Source organism: Danio aesculapii, chromosome 24 (assembly GCF_903798145.1).
Source record: "Danio aesculapii chromosome 24, fDanAes4.1, whole genome shotgun sequence".
NCBI lineage: Eukaryota > Metazoa > Chordata > Actinopteri > Cypriniformes > Danionidae > Danio > Danio aesculapii.
In genome coordinates this window covers 14,810,482-14,832,590 of record NC_079458.1, presented here as the reverse complement: position 1 = coordinate 14,832,590, position 22,109 = coordinate 14,810,482, and the positions used below count along the sequence as shown (strand labels likewise).

Here is a 22,109-nt window from a genome sequence, read left to right as displayed (position 1 = left end):
TAACGGATATGAAAAATAATTATAATTCTGATAGGAATAATAACTGTAATACTTTTTTTGGCATGTTATGGTAAGGTTTTGAAATGTTAAAGGCTGTGTCGTACCGTCTGGTCTTCTTTTGTGCTGTGGCGGTCGGCCTCTTTTACTGCGGACTGTGCTGGCTTTGCTGGTGGAGGAGGCTCCGGTAGTGACGGACAGACGATCATCATCTCCTCCCGTCAACAGAGAGTTCCTGTACGCGATCAGAGGCAGCCACACGTCTTCTCTTCTCTCCATCATATACTCCGTCATGAACTTCTCCAGGTAAGAGTGACTGTGGGAGGAACACATTAAACAGTGAATCAAATCAGTTGCATTAGTATGTTATTCCATGCTGATCAAATTCTATGATGTTCATTTATGAAAAATAGCAATAAACAATGACTTTCTATATACTATATACGAGAATACACGTTGTCAACATTCGTGACAAAAAGAAGTTTGTTTGAAGAATGAGACCCTGGTTGCAATGTGCTATACTTTTATTTGAAAAAGTTAATTACTACTTTATTTTATTAGCAAAAGATTTGAGTTTGTGTGTGTATGCATCCATGTATGTTTGTGTATTTACAGTGCTCAGCATAAATTTGTACTGTTATGATCACCAGCAGTGTTGCCCTTGCAAGCTGTTAGGGAATACTTCCTTTTATGAACTCAGTTACACATCTGCCACTGAACTGAACTACAATTCCCATAATTCCCTGCACTAACACACCTGGCCCAGATCCCCCTTGACTGCAAACACAAAGCTGAAGCTTGTGAAGACTTTAAATACACCTCACGCACACACACACACACACACACGCACACGCACACGCACACTCTTGTTTTCTATTAGCATTACAAAGCGTTTCCCTTGTCCTGCCTTTCTGTGGTTTTGCCCCGTACTTTGTTTATTCTCCCTGTTGTTTTGCCACCTGTCCTGACCATTTGTCTGCGTCTGCCTGACTAATCTCTTCAATAAGAGAAATAAGAACCACTGTTGTCCCTGACCTGTTGTTACAAGTACACCACCTACAGATCTCTCTTTTAAATGAATATTTTCTATAGCATGCTTTACAATAATATATTTGTGAATCTAACAACAACAACAACAAAAAAAGTAAGATCACAGTCCAAAGACTCTGCACACACAAATAAATATGTTGGGGGAAAATATTAAATAAAAAACAAAAAACAAGAGATACATAAAAAATATAAAATTTTGTTGAAATTTTGTAGTTTGTAATTTTATTTTGCAATAACTGTCCTGATTTTAAATGCATCTTTCTGTTCCTAAAGATGTTAGGTGACCAAACTCCTATTTTAATGGATTTAAACAGTTTTGTTTAAATGCATAATTGTTTATCAGATTAGATAACATTTTAAGCTGCCATATTACAATGTGCCTCACTTAAAGTATGAGGCATGCTTCACTTCCATTATTTTGGGATAAATAAGAAAAAAGTATATGCTACCTGCATTGTGTGTGATCCCGGTATTGTATGAATACCTTATTACCTTATGAAATACCAGTTTTTGCTAAGATTTTGCATACTTTTCCTAGGCATTCTATGCAATTCCTAGGCATTATATAAAACGACAAGTTTCATTTAGGCAAAGTGTCAGAAGAGCACAACAAAAGCCTTCATTGATCATTATGTATTTTAAAGTGGAAGGAATATGAAATAAAGCATATGATGAAAAACAAATGACAGCAGAAGTGAAATTAAAGTATTTGTTACGTTATTGTCTGTGATTTGGTATTGGAACCTTGAACCAGGAATATGCTGTCTTACAATAACGCAATAATCGCTATCATAAAAACAATGACACAGGCTCCACCACCAACATCAGTGGTGGGAAAAATTGCAGGGGTAGGCCAGGGAACTGAAATGGTTTGGTTATCAACATTAATTTGTGTGTGAACTATATTTATTATTTAAGCGGAATATTTCTTTCACAATGTGTTCTCGTAAAAAAATCGTAGAGTGTTGTGTGCTTACACAGTCTTCTTGTCCTGTCTGAGGAGTTTGGAGGAGAACTCGCAGAGAACCTCCAGGAAAGCCAGGTTTGGTGGTGGGTACTCTGGCCCTTTTGGATTCGGGACCTTGAAGGCGAATTCAATCCCATCCCTATGGTTGTTAAAAGACATTAGTTCAGGATTATTTTACATTAAACAAAGCAAAATACAAGTGAACATCATTAAAAACAAACAAATAAACAAACAAAAAAAAAAACAAACATTATTTATTATTTGGGTAAGCGGTCAATGGATTTCTTGCATCCTTGCTTCAGGTAAAAAAGCTATTACTAGATGTTGGTATGAACCTAAAATGCCTAAAAAATACACCACAAAAAAATTTGGATTGACATTTTGAAAAATATATTCATTATAGAGAAAATGACATACTGTGTACATGACCAAAAAGATACATTTGTTGACTTTTGGTCAAATGGATTGAGTACATTACACCCATTCAACCTAATGTCATTTTCAATATAGAACTTTTAAAAAGGGCACCTATTTTTACCCCTTTTTCAAGATTTAAGGTAAGGCTTTTGTGTCTGCAGAATGTGTCTGTAAAGTTTCAGCTCAAAATATCCATCAGATTATTCATTATACCTTTCTGAATGGGGGAAATTTGAGCTGTTATAACATTGTAGCTGTTTTTGTTGCCTGTGCCTTTAATGCAAAAGAGCTAGTTCTCCCCGCCCACCATTCCGTTGAAACGTCTGTTTATATTTTCCAAAACAACGAACTACATTATGTTATGAGATCAGAAAAATATCAGTCTGTAAACATTTTTTATATTTTAAATGATGAAAATGAACATGCGTTATGGATGTGACCACAAAAGTTTGCGAGTTTACAGTAAACAACGTACTATGCTATGGATGTGACATCTCTCTGTTATGTATTTGACGTCTCTCCGTTATGGATGTTATGGATGTTACGCCTTTCCGTTATGGATGTGACACTTATCCGTTATGGATGTGACGCCTCTCCGTTATGGATGTGACGCCTCTCCGTTATGGATGTGACGTCTCCCCGTTATGGATGTGACGTCTCCCCATTATAGATGTGACATGTGAAATTGCCACTTGTGTGACTTTGGCAATGTTTTCAAACTATTATATTTGACTTACCAGAGACATTTTTGAGTATGTTTACAGTATTGTGAAACACAAATTTTGGTCGCTATTTTAATGAAAAAAAAACTTATGACAAGATTGACATTTGCATGAAACTGCTCAATAGCATTCAGCAGCAAGTCTAGCTCCAACACTTTGGTACTGTTGTGCTGGATACCTTTACTAAAAGGTCCCAAAAAGTAGTAAAGTACAGTTTGCTATTATAGTATTTCTGGCAGTGGAAATGTACTGTACTGTACTGAACCGTACTGCTCAGTGAAAACTAGCGAGAGTTTCTAACAATGGAGTTAATGGAGTTTCTTACTTGTGCAGTGTGGCGACGGCCTCTCTGGTTTTAATCTGATCCAGCCCAAATGTCAGAGCAAAGCGACGAGCCAGTTCCTTAATGCCGCTGACGTGGGAGGACGTTCTGTCCAGATTGGGTCCTTGGTCCTGGATCAGCTCATTGAAGAGCTGCAGATGGGGAAAATTTGATGCATTAATAAGGAATTAAAGTTTTAGGAGATTCAGAATTCATCCTAAAAATCCCAATCGCATCATACCTGCTGCAAGCTGAGGATGAGTGTCTTTGCGCACTGGATCTTGTCCATCTGTCTAGTCTTGCTCAAGGTTTCTTTGATGATGTCTCCGTAGTCATTGTAATACTGAAAATGAACACCAGTTGTTTTAATCGTTTTTTAAACACAGACTGATGTGATTTTACATGTACCATTTTGTTTTTCATACCTTCATGTATTGTTTGAAGATGTCAGCAGCAGAGGGCATGTCCACAATGTCGTAGATGATGAGTTTGCAGAAAGCAGCCAACAGATTTCTCCTCTTATGAAGAGCCTCGATCTTATTGGCTTCATCCTCTTCGTCACCCTCTGAATGAAACCACACAGCATGAAGTAGAACATTTAAACTATTGAACTTTCTTGTTCACCAAGGCAGATTTTATATGAAAAATAAAAGTATTGATGTAATTTTAAAGGCTCTTTTCAATTTTAATGTCTTTTAGCACAGTGGTCCTCAACCACCGGGCCGCGTATTCAAATCATTGGTTCAAATGGTATTGGGCCACGAAATAAATCATTAATTATTTCCATTTTATTTATTATCGGAGTCTTTAAAATCTTTTGTTTTGGAAAATGACCATATTCTCTCGCTTACATCTCGCTCACTTGAGCACCCAAATTTAACCTCTTAACCTCTTATTAACCTCCCAACCTCTTACCCCCCATCCCCCCGGTCCCCAGTAAAATTGTCAAGCATTGACCGGTCCGCAGTGATAAAAAGGTTGGGGATCACAGTTTAGGCATGTAAATTCTACATTTTTATTTTACTATTTTAAATATGTCATCATAAAAACTGCAATGTAATATTGTGGAAATCAATTTAAATCCATTGTTTAGTATTCATAAGTCAAACAGCATTTATAAAACAAAATTTTTTTGAAATACAAATCTTGCATAATTATAAATGTTTTATAAATTGCATTATTTAAACCCTACAAATGTTTCACAGTTGAATGCACTCATCTTCTGTTTAATAACTGCTAAAAGGCTGCTTATAATACTAGAAAAATCCTTCTCCGTCCAGTTATGTACATTGGATGCATGATCTGATGCAGTCTTTTCAAATAGAAATAATTAGGCATACAGTTTGCAGTAATACTGGAAAATTTGACATTATTCTCTCACATAAAAAAAAAAAAGAAAACATGCATACGTAAATGTTTTTTTTTCTTCCTTTTTTTATAATTTTCTAAATTAATTAATCATTTTTTTACTGCTGTACCTTTTGCATATATGTATTAAAAATTTTTTCTGTATTGCTGTACGGTCTAATATGTGTTCCTTTTATCTATAATGTTATTTTATTAATTTTAGTATTATTATATATTTTTTTTATTTGTGTTTTGCCCTAAATATTGGTTTCAATGGAATATATTATTTTATTGTTTGATTCAGGGGGCAGCGCGGTGGTGCAGTGGGTAGCGCTGTCACGTCACAGCAAGAAGGTCGCTGGTTTGAGCCTCAGCTGGGTTTACACGTTTTCCCTGGGTTCGCGTGGGTTTCCTCAGGGTGCTCCGGTTTCCCCCACAAGTCCAAAGACATGCGCTATAGGTAAAATGGGTTAGCTAAATTGTCCGTAGTGTATGTGTGTAAATGAGTGTATGGGTGTTTCCCAGTGATGGGTTGCAGCTGGAAGGGCAAACATGTGCTGGATAAGTTGGCGGTTCATTTCGCTGTGGCGACCCTAGATTAATAAAGGGACTATGCCAAAAAGAAAATGAATGAATGTTTGATTCAGAGAGGAAGAAAATGTGTAGTTATTTTGTTTTCTGCTAATAGATTTGAACAGTTGATGTTTTGTGATTCTGTGTATATAATACTGTAACTCTTTGATATGCATCAATAAAAAGAGTTAAACTAAATGTTTTATAAATTTGATGTGTCCTTTTTATATAAAGAAAAACATTCGTAACACCAAACATTTGAATGATGGAGTATAACGTTTTGCTCTATAGCAAATATGGACATTTCAGAACTGTTCACATTTTGATAAGTGCTCAATAAATGAATTCTCTGACTTTTCAATAATTCATTTTCTCAGCAAAAATCTGATCAAATAAGTGTGCATCAAAGCAGACACGCACCCATGCTCTGATTCTCATCATCCTGGTCGATAAACACGTGATCCAGGACAAAGTTGAGCAGTTCATTCTGCAAAGAGCCATCAGGATTAAAAACCAGCGGCTGCAAGCCTTCTCGACCGCCTGAGACCAATTGATGACTGAAGATCATCAGGAGGTCACACAGCAACATGAACGCCTGTGGATATAAAACAGACCGACTCAAAATGCATGTTGGAACATTTACATTTAAAATTTCGGATCTAGAATATAACAAAAAACAGAACTGTAGTATATCTAGATCACCTGCTCTTTGACTGGAGTGTTCACATTAGACAGGCACTGTTGGCAAACTGCTAGAAAAGACTTCACCACTCTTCTTAATGCCAGAAGATCATCCTGAAATGTATGAAATGCATGATTTGCAAAGAAGGTAAAAAAAAATGAAGATTTCTGGACTATTTTTGTCATCTGCATTTTATGGCGTGTACTGTACCTTTGATGGACATCCTTCAGTAATTTTCACCAGCTGCCACAGGATGGAGTAATGAGAGCACTGAAGAGCCTGGACAGCGATCTGACCACAAGACAACAAACAAGAAATGATTCAGTCACATGATCCATCTGAAACCATTTTATTATGCTGATCTGGAGCTGAAAACTATTTCATGCTGCTTACAATTTTAGTAGAAACACACTTAAACTTATTAGTTTATTATTTACACAGGACCACCATTCAAAAAAATTATTTTCTGAACCCTTATATATAAACCCTACCAGGGCTGCACGATATTAGAAAAATCTGACATTGTGTATTTTTTTTCTGCGATATATATTGCAATATACTCTATCTATCTATCTATCTATCTATCTATCTATCTATCTATCTATCTATCTATCTATCTATCTATCTATCTATCTATCTATCTATCTATCTATCTATCTATCTATCTATCTATCTATACAATTCAAGCAAAACATTGAATAGCACTATTTGAAAATTATTTTTGTTCACACTTTATTTAAGGTTTAATTCTTGCTTTTAGCAAACCCTTATGACTTTTGCTTCAATAAACTCCCAACTTGCCCCTTATTAACAGTTATTAAGGTAGTTTAAGTATTGTGTAGGATTAGGGATGTAGAATAAGATCATACAAAATATGTAGTTTAAAAGTGCTAATAAGCAGCCAATATCTTAATAACATGCATGTACGCAACTAATTAAAAGTAAGAATTGGTCCAAAGAGTTACCAAAAGTATTAATTTTGATTGATTGGGATGATCATGCATAACATGTAATAAACAAACTACAACAATAGATAAATGCAACAAAGCAAAGATAAAAGTGAAATAAACAGTGCATGCTTTATGGTTTTGCATATGTAAATGAAAAAATTACACTGCAAAGTCAACTCAGCGTTGCATATCTATATGATGTGACTACTGCGGATGCACATACTGCGATATCGATGCTGAAACAATATATTGTGCAGCCCTAAACCCTACTATCCACTTAATGCACCTTTGCTGACAAAGTACTCATATTTTTAGAATCAATCAGAACCCAATCAATGTCCATTTTCTAAATTTTTTAATTTCTTAGGCTCACTAAGGCTGAATTCATCACAGTAGATCAAAAACACGGCACAGCAACAGCAATATTTTTCATCATTAATAAATATTTATAATAATAAAAAATGTTCGTTTATTGAAAATGAAAACTAATTCTGCTTTTTGTTACTTACCTCATGTTGTTCCAAATCCCTAAGACTTTTGTTTGTCTTCAGAACACAACTTAAGATATTTTAGATGAAATCTGAGAGCTCTCATCCTTCATAAACAGCAACATACCCTAATTTTCCTCCGGCTTAGTCCCTGATTAACAAGGGTCGCCACAGCGGAATGAATCACCAACTATTCTATTCTAATATGTTTTACACAGCGGATGCCCTTCCAGCCACAACCCAGTACTTGGAAACACCCATACACTCTCGCATTCACACACGCACTCATACACTACCCTCACATGTTTACCCAATTTACTTATAGCGCATGTCTTTGGACTGTGGCGCGAAACCGGAGCACACGGAGGAAACCCACGTGAACACAGGGAGAACATGCAAACTCCACACAGAAATGCCAACTGCCCCAGCCGGGACTCGAACTAGGGTCCTATTTGCAGTGAGGCAACAGTGCTAACCACTAAGCCACCGTGCCACTCTAGACAGCAATAGTCTAGACAGAGTCATTCAAAAAATACCAACAAACATCTTCAAACAGACCACATGCCCTTCAGCAGTTCAATCGGCTATGAGAATATTTTTGTGCGCACATAAAACAAAAAAATATTTTTCAACAGTTCTTTAGTGTCAGTATTGGGTGCACTTATTTATCCCAGAGTAGGTAAGGCAAGGCAAGGCAAGTTTATTTATATAGCACATTTCATACACAGTGGCAATTCAAAGTGCTTTACATAAACACTTTGAGTAGGTAAATGCATGCCCATGAAAATATTACGATTGATCCACTGAAGGCATGTGGTCTGTTTTGAGGATGTTTCTAGACATTGAATGACTCTTGACCGTTGCTGTCTATTGGCAATGAGAGAGAGCTCTCAGATTTCATCCTAAATATATCATAATTCGTTTTCCAAAGACAATCAAAGGTTTCAGGGATTTGAAACGGCATGAAATTTCATTTTTTAGGTGAACTAACCTTTTAAAAGTTAAGTAAAATATTTTGAATGCTGAACTTCTTATCCAACGATCCCCATCCATGTTTACCTGCTCTGGCATGGAGCCCTGCTCGATTCCCATCTTCAACAATCGATAGCAGTTTTTGAAAAGGTCCCACTTTGTAAGGTCATGTGCACTGGAAGGCATACAAAACAAACCATAATGCTCCGCACACATGCATAAACACTCATAAATGCACAGAGAATCACAAGAAAACCTCTTACTTATGGAAAGCAGTGAGCTTCTTTAGCGTTGAAAGAACATTATAAATGTCGTCATCATCTGCTTCTTCGCCCTAGAAAAAAAAAACATCACAGAATTCACTTTCAAATGCATAAAAGCCATTCACTTATATTAGCTATGTTTTCATATGCCAATTAAATTTAGGTGCAAACTAAAATATCGAATAAAAGATTTGCAAATAAAGCACCGCCAAAGAGAACAAAACCTGACTGGCGCCAAATACCAAAAATAAAAATGGAATTTTCTGCGTTAGGAGAAGCTGCGTGAATCTTTTCTTTATTTAATGAATTACTTCAGAAGAAATGCCGACACGCAATTGAATGTGTGGTGGTGTTTGAAAGCGTGAGACGTGGAGCATAGAAGCTCTGGACAAATCTGGAATTAATAATATAATAACACTAATACTGAAATGGTTAAGGTGTTTTAGAATGTCCAAAACAACATTTCAGATGTTTTACAATATGTTCAGCCGCTTGGGTTTGTCCATCCATTCACACACATTTGTATCATCACATAATCTCTCATAACAACATCACATGACTTTTTTTAATGCGCATACTGACATTTGTTTGGTAAAAGTGTTTCCATCGTAGTTTACACACATTTTTTCTTATTGAATAAAAAGTTTATCCTACTCAGTTATGCGCAGTTTCAAAATGTATGCGCATCTTTGTGTTTCAATTAACCGTTTATTTATCCATATATCCAAAATGCACATAAAATAGGTGGATGGAAACATGGCTTATTGATGCATAAGAAGAAAATCATTCAAATGAAGCCGTTTTTTTCTACCTCCTGCAGCAGGTCTTCAACAGAGTGAGCGAATTTGTCCGTGAGCTCATCGATGAGTTGACTGCGAGCGATGTCTACGCGATTCATGATGGTGTATTCTTCACTGCACAAGATGCTGTAAGTCTTGCTGCAGGCCTCCAGAACCTCCATCTCAGCGTGTTTCTCCACCACCACCCGGATCTGCTTCAGCAGGGCGTCCAGATGCTAAACAGAGACATGAGAAAACAATCTAGTGCACGTACTTGAGTGGAACACATTGTCTAGATTTTTTATAAGAAGTCAAACAGACCTTTTCCATTCTTCCTGAACTGTAGACCTCAAGATCGAAATACTGAGGGATTTGAAGAAGATTCGCCACCTTTTCTGCATCAGCCTGGTACTGAAGCACAAAAGGAGAACACATGTGAAAGATTTATTTTCCCTAGAACATAACATTCAGAGAATATTTACACCATCACAAGCTGAAATTGATTTGTGCTTTTTAATCTATGTATAGTTGAAGTCAGAATTATTAGCCCTCCTGAATTATTAGTCCCCCTGTATATTTTTCACCCAATTTCAGCACATTTCAGAACATAATAGTTTTAATAACTCCTTTCTAATAACTGATTTATTTTATCTTTGCCATTATGGCAGTGCATAATATTTTACTAGATATTTTTCAAGATATTAGTATGCAGCTTAAAGTGCACTTTAAAGGGTAGGTTACATAAGTTAATTAGGCAAGTTCGGGTAATTAACAAGTCATTGTTTAAAGATTAAAATAGTTTTTATCTTACGTTAAATTTCTTAAGGGGGCTAGTAAAATTGACCTTAAAGTGGTGTTAAAATTTTTTATTCTGGCCAAAATATTACAAATAAAACTTTCTCTAGAAGAAAAAATATTTTGGGAAATACTGTTTAAAATTCACTGCTATGTTAAATATAGTTTGGGAAATCTATGAAAAAAAACTATATATAATTTTTTTTATATATATATTTAACTATCTAAATTTTATTATTGTTATTATTTATTATTATGGTATTTTGAAACTCACTTATACTAACCAAAACTGCACTTTTAAAACTATTTTTATGAAATATTTTTACAATTTAAAATACCTTTTAATCTTAATATTTTTTTTCTTCAGGATTCTCTAAAGAACAAAGTTAAAAAAGAAACAGCATTTATACAAATTTGAATATATTTGTTTTATCAATAATATCTTTATTTTATAATCTACATTACTCCCAATTTAATGCGTTCTTGATTTATATAATTATCCATTTATTTTTAAAAAGCAGCAAATTCAAACAATTTAAACAATGAATGATCATCAATGAATATTTACATACACATTCATATTTGTAAAAAGCGACTGGATATGCTTTACAAAATAGCGTAGGAGTACTGAATTGTGTCAGGCCACAATGAACACCAGAAGTGTAGACGGCTTTATTGATTATAAATACAGTAATCTGTTAATTAATTAATTTATTTATTAGCATTATTTCCAGTAAGAGTTTTTGTTTATTCAGGGTATATGCAGGAATCTTAAAAGTAATTTCAATAACTTTTTAAAGACCTTCTCAGAATATTTTAAGACCTCATCACCACTTCAAGTCCTAATCAGTATCAAACCTTTCACTTAATAAACAGTTGTTAATAAACAGTTGTAGTTATTTTCAACCTCTTTCTCCAACCAGGAGTATGCAAACATACATTTTCCCATTTTGCCGTCTGTTTTGCTACATGTGGAGAGCATCTCAAATTACATGACATCACCCGGACGGATGAGCTGGGCTGGATGCGCCCCAGCCCAAACTAATCGTGTGGATCGAGCACGCCGTTGTTAATATTAGTAAGAAAATAAATATATTTATGCTTTTTTGGAGTCAAACACTTTGGACAACGCTTGAACAAAATGTAAGACCTTGTAAAATCACGATTAAGACTTTTTAATACCTTTTAAGGGCCTTCATTTTCTCATAATTGATTTATCAATTTTGAAGACCCCACGGACACCCTGTTATTAAAACTGCATATTGTAAGGACATTCTCCTGCTTCACAGACTATGACGTTACCTTTGAAAGCAGCATAGGAAGAGCAACAATCAGGTGTTCAGTCAATCTGTTCTTATCGTCAATCTGGGTCTTCTTCTCTTTGGCCGTGAGCACCTAAGAAAAGCACAGAACAACAACAAACGTTTAAAACCTAATTTCTAGCAGGTATCAGCATTTATTTTCACAGATTGAAATCACAGCTATCCAGTCAAATGGGTTTTCAAAAGAGTTGGTCAAAGATGGATGAACTCAAAACCTTTCAGACTTCATTTACACCTATATTTAGCATCGTCCACTTGCGATCAGTTGTGTGTTTAATATGTCTTACTCTCTTTCCTGTTCCTCTGCCAACAGGCGGATGAGCTTCTGCTGCCTGTCGGATGGTGCAAACCATGAGCTCAATCAAAGCGCTCTCATGCCGATCTCCCAAAACTGCAACAAAAGCCACAATCAGACAGGATAATGAGCAACAAAGAGGTACAAGAGTCACACAAAAAGATCAGAAATAATGGAGGGTTGCTGTACCCTCTTCTCCCTGCACAGGATCCTCCAGTAGGAGCTCCACCATGCAGTCCCAGTCTTTGAGCAGATCATGTGAACTGTCCCACAGACTGTCCACCAGGTACGCCGCATGCTCGTGAAGCTGCCACACAAGAAGATTCAAGTAGGCATATCAAATAAATAAATTCATCTCTAGAAATACTTTTATGGTTTAAAAGCAGCATTGTTTTAAAGGTCCCATGAAATTTAAACACAGTTTTTTTATATGTTAGTATCAGTATTGTTAGTTTTTAGGATATCTATTAGCTAGTGTGCTTCAAAACAGTGACAAAATGAACGTTTAGAAGATATAAAATTGATATAAACATGTAAAGCTTGTAGTTTGTCACTTCCTCCTGAATGGATCAATCATGTTTTAATCATGTCAACTCATCAAATAATAACCAATCGAATGCTCTTAATAACTGACATGCCCCGCTCTCTTCAAGACGCTTCTCATTTGCTTTTCATTTAATACACTTGAGCTCAACCACTCTAAAGACGATAGAATACACAAGACATGTCACTTGTTTCGTTGGGAAAAAGTGCAACAGTCAATATGGTGACTCATTGATTGCTATATGGTCGAATAAAGCCCGCCTTCTAGTACAGGAGCAAATCATCGATCGCCATAGACTAACGATACTACGAGGGAGGGGCTCGGACCAGACGTGAGTTTCTGCAGATTTGTGTGATTTGGACGTTTAGAAATGAAACTAAAGACACAGTTGTAGTTTAATTTTATTGGTGATTCGTAATATGAAATTCAAATGTAAGCTTGGCAAGCAGTTTTGGAGAATTTGATGTATCCACGTTCAAACAGAATGCCTGAGCATACTGCCTGAGAGGTGTTACAAAGATAGCCACCGAGTGAAATGACTTGCCTTAAAGGGACTTTGACTACTCTTGCTGGCAGAGATGTGATAAAAATAAAACGCTATTGGCTGTTTTTAAAAAAGGGGAGGAGCTACAATATATCCCACTCTCTTATTGAGTTATGATTACATCAAACATTGAATAAAAATGCATATTTCAAAGCACTTCACGGGACATTTATTATCATTATTAGATGTGTTGTATGTCAGTAAATTAAATATAAATGAACATGCACAAAATTAAGAATATGGGCACTTCAAAATATAGTGAAAAGTATTTATTTAAACTTTTAGAGTGCCACTGGAGAATATTCAGGTTGTTGTATTGGCAGTGGATGTTACTCACAACACCAAATGCTTGAAGACTTAATAGGCGATTTATTTTCAAACATTAACATTCTGACATGTTAATCAGGCCTATGACATTGAAAATTCGGTGACTATTTATAGGCTTTTTTTTCTTTAACTCTGAAAGGGTTCGATTTGTTTATGTCAGTCAGTATACTGGCAATGACAAAAACATTTATTAATCTTAGGTGATGTTCATTTCTAAGTAAATGCCTAATAACGTGTTAGTTTTATTGAATAGAGTTAAAATATAGAGAGAATTGAGAAAAATATAACAAATAAATAAAATATAAACTACAATATTGCCATTTCTAACTTTTTTATACTTACTGCATTTCTTTTTCATTTTAATGCATTAACTAAGGTTTACTAATGAGATTGTATTGTAAAGTGTTATCTACGGTACATTTTCATTCTTTTGTCATTTAATTTCTTTAAATCATTTATTCCTCTGAACATGTATATATAATAAAGCGATATACTAAGTATCTTTGGTGGTTAAAACACCTGTTAAAAGTAATCTGTTTTGCAGCTTAGGTCAATATTGTGATAAAACTGTATATTGTGAAAAAGATTACTTAATAAATCACATAATAAATCAGTTATACTGGCAGAAACCATATCATCACGCTAATTAACTAATGGGGTTAGTAACTAATTAGTTGTTTTTAGTTTTAGTTCTTCTGACAATTATTATATTTCAAGCCTCAACGGTTTTAGCTATATTTTTAACTGAGGAAATCAAATTTTAAAACAAAGGCAAAAAGAAATCAAATTAATGTTTGGTGAATACAGGCTGGAGCTTGCATACAAGCCATCAAAATGTCTCCATTTTTCTCACCTCGCTTTCCAGGAAGAAAAGCACCAGCATTTTTATAAGGTTCCCATTCGGGCTGTTTCGACCCCGTCTCTTGGCCAAAGCCTCCTCAGCCTGAGGGTCATGTCTGCTGAATAGCCTGTAGCCAAAGACAACAGCTCATCAAAACAGTTTGGAGAGTTTGGTGTGTTGTGGTCATGTTTAAAATAGTATAGCAGTCAATATACAAGGTCATTCATCTCACTTCCTGTGAAGAAACTCTCCAGCTGCCACAGCAACAGGGCGATGAGCTGAATATACTAGATGATAGACGTTCTCACAGTCTTCATTAGACAGAGCATCTTCACTACCACTACAGGAGAAAATAAAACAAGATTTAATTTATTTATTGAGATTTAATGATGCTGTAAGACATGAAGAATTTAAACTGACATGAAAGATCTCGTAAGAAACACAAAAGAGATGATGTAAGAAACTTTTACGACTAGTTCTACAATTTATAGTGGCAGAAGTCCTAAAAATTACAATGTAGCATATTAAATATTAATAATAATGTTTGAAATACATTGGTATTAATATTAATGCTAATAATATTGATGTTGATTATACAAAGATTAAACAATAAAATACATAAAGCTAATTGGTAAATATTACTGTAAGTAATTACATTTAAAATATTATTATATATTTATTAATATTATAAACATATGCCATTCAGTTTTTATTTAATTTTAAACACATACAGTTGAAGTTAGAATTATTAGCCCCCCTGTTTATTTTTTCCCTGAATTTCTGTTTAACGGAGAGATGATTTTTTTCAACACATTTCTAAACATAATAGTTTTAATAACTTATTTCTAATAACTGATTTATTTTATCTTTGCCATGATGACAGTAAATAATATTTTACAAGACACTTCTATACAGCTTAAAGTGACATTTAAAGGCTTAACTAGGTTAATTAGGTTAACTAGGCAGGTTAGGGTAATTAGACAAGTTATTATGTCGTATAACGTATAACGATGGTTTGTTCTGTTGACAGTCGAAAAAATATTAAAGGGGCTAATAATTTTGTCCTTAAAATGGTTAAAATATGTAATATATATATATATATATATATATATATATATATATATATATATATATATATATATATATATATGAAAATACACACATATTTATTATGCACATACACATACATACAGTACATAGAAATAAAACTATACTGAATAATTATATATATATATATATATATATATATATATATATATATATATATATATATATATATATATATATATATATATATATATATATATATATATATATATATATATATATATATATATATATATATATATATAAAATATATTGACAACTGTATCAGATGTGATTACTCATGGTTACTTTTTGCCCAGTACTAGATTTTTTTATATATATATATAAAATTCACATGTTTTATATATCAGAATAGAAAAATCTAAATTGTGTGTATAATACTTACTGCAAAATCAAAGTGACGAGTCTTATGGCTTCTACAGCCACATCGTACTCTTTATCCAGCGTCATGGACACAATACGGTCCTGAAAGAAATGAAATGACATCATAATGAGTCCATTTGAAAATTACAAAAATGTTATGGAACTATATTATTAAAAATAGTTCACGTGTTACCTTAAATCGATTGGTGAAGAGCTCAAGTTTGGGGTAAAGCTCTCTGTTGGTGTAGAGAGTCTGAAGGGCTTTTAGACACTTGAGTCGAACTTCACCTTGCTGTAATGATTACACATTACAGCATTTTATATACCAAGACCAACACAAATACATTTGTTGTGTGTGATAATAACTAATGAACAAAACACTTACTCTGTCATGTAGTGTCCAACCCACGTACTTTAAGTAACTGTCATTAAGAAAAGCATCACTGTACAACTTCATCCAAACACCAATCTCCTCTATACAAATAGCTCGGATTTCTGCAATGGCATCCCTGTAAGACATTTTTAAAGAAAACGACATGAAACCCAGAGGAAAAACTGCAATGTAATGACAATGTTTGTGAATATTTGAAAAGGATTTTTTTATCAGTTTAATTTTACAGTTGAAGTCCAGACCCTCCTGAATTATTAGCCCACCTTTATATTTTTTCCCCAATTTTTCAAACACAAAGAAGATTTTTTTTTCAACACATTTCTAAACATAATAGTTTTAATAACTAATTTCTAATAACTGATGTCTTTTATCTTTGCCAAGATAACAGTACATAATATTTTACCAGATATTTTTCAAGATACTTCTATTCAGCTTAAAGTGACAATTAAAGGTTTAACTAGGTTAATTAGGCAAGTTAGAGTAAATAGGCAAATCAATGTATAATGATGGTTTGTTCTGTAGACAATCAAAAATATTGCGAAGGGGGCTAATAGTATTGACCTTAAAATGGTTACAAATAAAAAACTGCTTTTATTCTAGCCAAAATAAAACAAATAGGACTTTCTCCAGAAGAAAAAATATTAGCGGAAATACTGTGAAAAACTCCTTGCTCTGTTAAATACCACTTGGGAAATATTTGAAAAAGAAGAAAATCATAATTTTGACTTCAACTGTAAATGATTCACTAATTAACTATTCAGGATGATTCAAACCTGTTCACACCTGCTATCAAGATGTGTTTTTGTTGCTCTGATCACAAGCAAATGAAACAAAATACAGATGTAAACAGGCTCTGGGAAGTTTTGAGCTTGTTTACTTCTGACCATTTTCTGACATAACTGAAAATGCATTTGGCCTAATTACTTTTGTAATTAGATTTACCCTCAAAACAAATCAAGTGGACAAAAAAAAGACATTAAAACTCCAGTTGTAGCTCCAACAAGTGTCTCCCTTGTCCAGTTGTGATCAAATCAAACAAAACACATTTTAGGGAGAACTCACACTAGGTAGTTGCATTGAACCATGCAGAAGCGTGTTTCCCCCCCCTCTTTCCCCTGACGCCCTGCGTTTACACTGCATTTTATCTTCCGAAACTGGAGTACGCTTATGCCATCGACGATGTGACTGTTCAGTTTAACAGAAAGTCTCACTTAGCACATTGGAGATTGCTTTAGTTATATCGTTTTGTATTTTTAGTGGCCGATGCGGTGGCGCAGTGGGTAGCCTCACAGCAAGAAGGTCGCTGGTTCGAGCCTCAGCCGGGACAGTTGTCATTTCTGTTTGCATGTTCATCTGTATAGGTGAATTGGGAAAGCTCCACCACTTTTGATGCTCATAAATGATCATAAAAGTCATTGTGTTGTACGTATTAGGAGGTTTGCTGAAGGTGGCAGCTGATTTGCAGAGGGGTTGGTATCTTTAATGAACTATGACAGTTTGCATTCATTGAAATATAAGAATGATTAATAAATCCATCCCTTAAAAGGGGCATCGCGTCTTCAGTTTCAGGCTCAGGCACGCTTTGAATTCATACTACAAGCGTACCATGCCAAAGCCCAACCGAACCATGCTCTGGCACAGCTCTTCCAACCGGGTCAGGGCCGGCCAACTGAACAGCACCTGGGCCCGATTTAAAGCACTCACACTTGTCAAACAAACTGGGAAACACGCCTGGGCATGGTTCAGATAGCCTAGTGTGAGTGAACCCTTAATATCTTGTGTAAACACTTTTTCTGAAATGCTTTGACCATATAAAATTAATCTGACATAATCTTGCTATTTGTGTGCAACTCACCTGTAACGGTGAACAAAAATACCCTTGAAGATGGAGTTCATCATGTTCTCAATCTCATCTTGGTTTTCTTGAAGCTAGAAGATGAACGAAACACAAATTGAAAATTTGATTCAGGAGACAGAAATGCAAAATTTCAGCAAAACAAACAAACCAACATCCCACCTCTTTCCTCTTCTCCAGCAGAAGTTCCAGCTTCTCGTTGGCTCTTTTCCCTGCAACCTTGTTTCTTTCAGCCTCGTACTGCCTCTGTGTGTTATCCTGATTGATGCTCAGGTTCAGAGCAACATTTACCAGCGCTGTCATCAGTTTCATTGCTGCAGGGGAAATAAGACGCATGACAAAACTTAACAACTCAACTGCGGTGTCATGTAACTTATATGATCCCGAAACACTAAAATGCTTTCTTTCTTTCTTTCTTTTTTTTTTTAATAGTCAAACATCGACATGAAAAAATTCATTCATTCATTTTCCTTCAGCTTAGTTCCTTATTTATCAGGGGTTGCCACAGCGGAATGATCCGCCAACTATTCCAGCATATGTTTTACACAGCGGGCGCCCACCCAGCCGCAACCCAGTACTGAGAAACACCCATACACTTTCACATTAAAAAAATACTATAGTAATTTATAGTAAAAACTAGTGTTTTTGAACCATACTATAGTAAAGTACTTGAATTAATCTGTAGTGGCGATTATGTCGTTTCAATGGTAACACAACAACTAGAGTGTATTATACTACAATACAACACAGTTTGCTGGACAAAAGACTAAAGAATACTACAGTATTTATTATAGTATATTGGTATAATTTGCTGTACAATGCAAAAAAGGCTATTCTTGATCAGGGTTTTGTCTTGTTTTTAGCCCAAAATGTATAAACTCTTAAATCAAGGAGCATTTTCTAGACAAGTTGATTCACAAAATGAATCAAAATTAAGTTAGTTTTCCCCTTAAAACAATAATCTGCTAATGGGGCAAGCAAAATAATCTAGTTTTTGCTTTGAAATTATTTTATTTTTCTTACCTCATTGGCAGATTATTTAGCTTGTTTTATGGAAAAAAAATTCACTTAATTTTGATATAAAAATACAAGACAACATTTTTGGCTTGTCTAGAAAAGGCTTCTTGATGTAAGAATCTTTAGATATTTGGACTAGATACAAGACAAAAAGCAAGAAAAGCTTTTTTTTCACTGAAGCATTCATTAACAAAATGTTACAAATACTATAATATATATAGTAGTACAATACACTTTATTATAGTATGGAAAAAAACATTATAGTACTAGTACATAGTATAGTACTATGATATATTATAGAAAATTTATTATGATATACGCAAAATATAAGATATAATTTCATTATCATATGAGACATAGGTCCACATGGAATCTGTGCACGATTTTTAGCCCATCATTGAGTCTATTTATTTACTTGTGTAAATTTATATTCATTCAGTTTTTTAATTAATTTCAGTAATATTATTGACTAATATGAAAATGTTCATCTGATTTATTTACAATACAGTTTGTAAAGTTTCTGTATTTTAGTAGAGATATTATATGAGAGACTTGCTTTGTTTACCTAATAAAGTGGATCTAATTGGATTTGCATTGTAAACATTAAATAAAAAGTTTAAATGTATTTTTTTATTTTATATAAAGTATTTAGTTGTGATACTCCCAAAATCATTCTGCAGATTTTTTTTTACAAAATTCTCCACAAAAAACGTCCATAGATTCTGCATGAGAAAGTATGTCTCTTTTGACTATGTTCTCTCACTGTCTTCATACCGAAAAAAAAAGTTGTTTTAGTTGGAAAACTGTTGTTTAGTTGGATAATCTAAATCAGGGGTCATTAATCTCGGTCCTGCAGGGCCGGTGACCCTCCAGCGTTTAGCTCCAACGTGCCTCAAAACACCTGTCTGGGTGTTTCAAATATACCTAGAAAGACCTTGATTAGCTTGTTCAGGTGTGTTTGATTAGGGTTGGAGCTAAAATCTGCAGGACATCGACCCTCCAGGAACAAGTTTGGTGACCCCTGATCTAGATAGTCTAGTGGAATCCAATTTTTTGTTTGTTTGTTTAAAGATGCTGTTCTTGGGGGCTGGTCGATTAATCAAAGTAATTAAAAAAAATCAACTTTCAGAATCTAATCAATCAAATTTTTTCCAAACTATTTTTTCAATAACTTTCCCTACAGCATGTGGAGTCATGTGATCCCGCTCTGTTAGGCTGAAGCTGGTTTATATTTCCACTGCCATCTCTGGTCAAGTAGGACAATGGACACATTCTTGAGCCTTACCTTGCATTACATTGAAGATGATTGTAAGCTGCGCCAGAGATGGCTTGAGACAGCATATTTTCCATTACATTAAAATTATTATTTACATTAAAATAATCGTTTACGGAAGATGAAAGATGCACTGTTTAAAATGCAAGAGTTATTTTATTTAAAAGAGATACTGTTTATTTTCTACTTTTAATATAGAAAACATTGAAAATAATTAATTTTGCTTCCAAAAGTGCAAGTTATTTAGGCAATGTGTGCTTTAATTTCAGTTGTTCAATGCTGACGATCAATAAATAATCATAGATAGTAGGTAGTGTGTGTTTCCTTTAATTTTTTTAAAATCAAGTAATGCACCCTTCATTCAGAAATCTCTCACTTGTAATATGAGCATATTTACTGTACAAAACCTGTCAGTGAACTATGAGGGCACAAAAACAAAACAACTGAATAAAATAATCGTTCATTAATTGCAATTGAGTCAAAATGTTCAATTAATCATGATTTTGATTTAAGGCCAAATCGCCCAGCTCTAGCTGTTCTAGTTCTTGTTGATTCAGTCTTCACAAATGTGGCTAATAAGTGTGTACTGAAAATCAGAACCAGTGACGTTCTCCATCTCACCAGCCTCTTTGCGTGTACACAGCCAGTGTGTATATTAGCTGTATTTACGTCTGTAACAAACTCCCCATTTTATGAAATCCCTTCCCTCTTTCCACACTTTATCTTCCCACCCCATCACATCTGGCAACACCCCATTTAAAAATGGATTAGTGAAAAAACGCTGCTGTAACAGGAAGGTTTCATGACACTGTAAATTTCAAGAATGAGGCACTGACCTGCCAGTGTACTGGTGTGTCTGAAGGCTCGGACCTGAGAGTCTGAAAGCCCAGTCAGCAGAGAAATGACCGTGTCCATCATGTACTCGTCGTAGATGATGCTGTACTGACATTGACGGATCAGAACCATGATGAACTCGCAGAAGTTATAGCGGAACTTCTTCCACTGTGGTCCTGTCATCGTGAGAGGGTAATCACCGCTGTCCTGGATTTGACAATTAGAAATAATAATTAACAGAGAATTTAGGTATTCAGTCAGTGAGAAGATAACAAATGAAAAATAATAAACAAACCTCATCAAACTCTTCTGTCATCTTCCTGATTATTTCAGCATTCTGCATGTTCCTGAACATCTCGATCCTTACAGTGCCTGTGATAATAACACATTGGTGTGTTAATATGATTGACAATGTTCATTAATAGCATTTATTTTAAATAAGAAATTAGGTCAACACTTTACAATAAGGTTCTTTTGGTTAATGTGTTTACTAGCATGAAATAAGAATGAACAATCACTGTGCTGCATTTATTAATCATAACTGAACTTTTCCTGCATTTTTAATATCCAAAATTGTGCTTTTTAACAGGGATGTCACGTGATCGGAAATCTGGCTTAATCACATGTTTTCAGACGCGGACGTTACATCCCGATCAGGACTCGAATATATATATGTCTATTTATACAGGTGAAGTCAGAATTATTAGCCCCCTTGAATTATTAGCCCCCCCCATTTATTTTCTTCCCCAATTTCTGTTTAACAGAGAGAAGATTTTTTTCAACACATTTCTAAACATAATAGTTTTAATAACTCATTTCTAATAACTGATTTATTTTATCTTTGTCATGATGACAGTAAATAATATTTGACTATATATTTTTCAAGACACTTCTATACAGCTTAAAGTGACATTTAAAGGCTTAACTAGGTTAATTAGGTTAACTAGGCAGGTTAGGGTAATTAGGCAAGTTATTGTATAATGATGGTTTGTTCTGTAAACGATCGAAAAAAATATATAGCTTGAAGGGGCTGATAATTTTGACCTTAAAATGGTTTTTAAAAGCCAAATCT

General features: G+C 34.5%; 1 protein-coding gene across 1 annotated transcript in view; it reads right to left on the bottom strand.

The window, feature by feature from the left end:
• The window catches only part of stag1b (STAG1 cohesin complex component b), a 49,087-nt gene that overhangs the window by 10,184 nt on the left and 16,794 nt on the right, over positions 1–22,109 (bottom strand). The window contains exons 6-29 of the mRNA XM_056450468.1: positions 21,333–21,409; positions 21,040–21,244; positions 18,076–18,227; positions 17,914–17,987; positions 16,053–16,176; positions 15,861–15,959; positions 15,690–15,769; positions 14,430–14,537; positions 14,210–14,324; positions 12,131–12,248; positions 11,934–12,037; positions 11,627–11,719; positions 9,851–9,940; positions 9,562–9,765; positions 8,751–8,821; positions 8,575–8,662; positions 6,288–6,368; positions 6,098–6,190; positions 5,816–5,990; positions 3,901–4,040; positions 3,717–3,818; positions 3,479–3,627; positions 2,025–2,153; positions 105–313 (exon numbers count right to left, since the gene is read on the bottom strand). Of these exons, the coding sequence (XP_056306443.1) occupies positions 105–313; positions 2,025–2,153; positions 3,479–3,627; positions 3,717–3,818; positions 3,901–4,040; positions 5,816–5,990; positions 6,098–6,190; positions 6,288–6,368; positions 8,575–8,662; positions 8,751–8,821; positions 9,562–9,765; positions 9,851–9,940; positions 11,627–11,719; positions 11,934–12,037; positions 12,131–12,248; positions 14,210–14,324; positions 14,430–14,537; positions 15,690–15,769; positions 15,861–15,959; positions 16,053–16,176; positions 17,914–17,987; positions 18,076–18,227; positions 21,040–21,244; positions 21,333–21,409 (2,880 nt within the window). The remainder of the gene's footprint in view (positions 1–104; positions 314–2,024; positions 2,154–3,478; positions 3,628–3,716; positions 3,819–3,900; positions 4,041–5,815; positions 5,991–6,097; positions 6,191–6,287; positions 6,369–8,574; positions 8,663–8,750; positions 8,822–9,561; positions 9,766–9,850; positions 9,941–11,626; positions 11,720–11,933; positions 12,038–12,130; positions 12,249–14,209; positions 14,325–14,429; positions 14,538–15,689; positions 15,770–15,860; positions 15,960–16,052; positions 16,177–17,913; positions 17,988–18,075; positions 18,228–21,039; positions 21,245–21,332; positions 21,410–22,109) is intronic.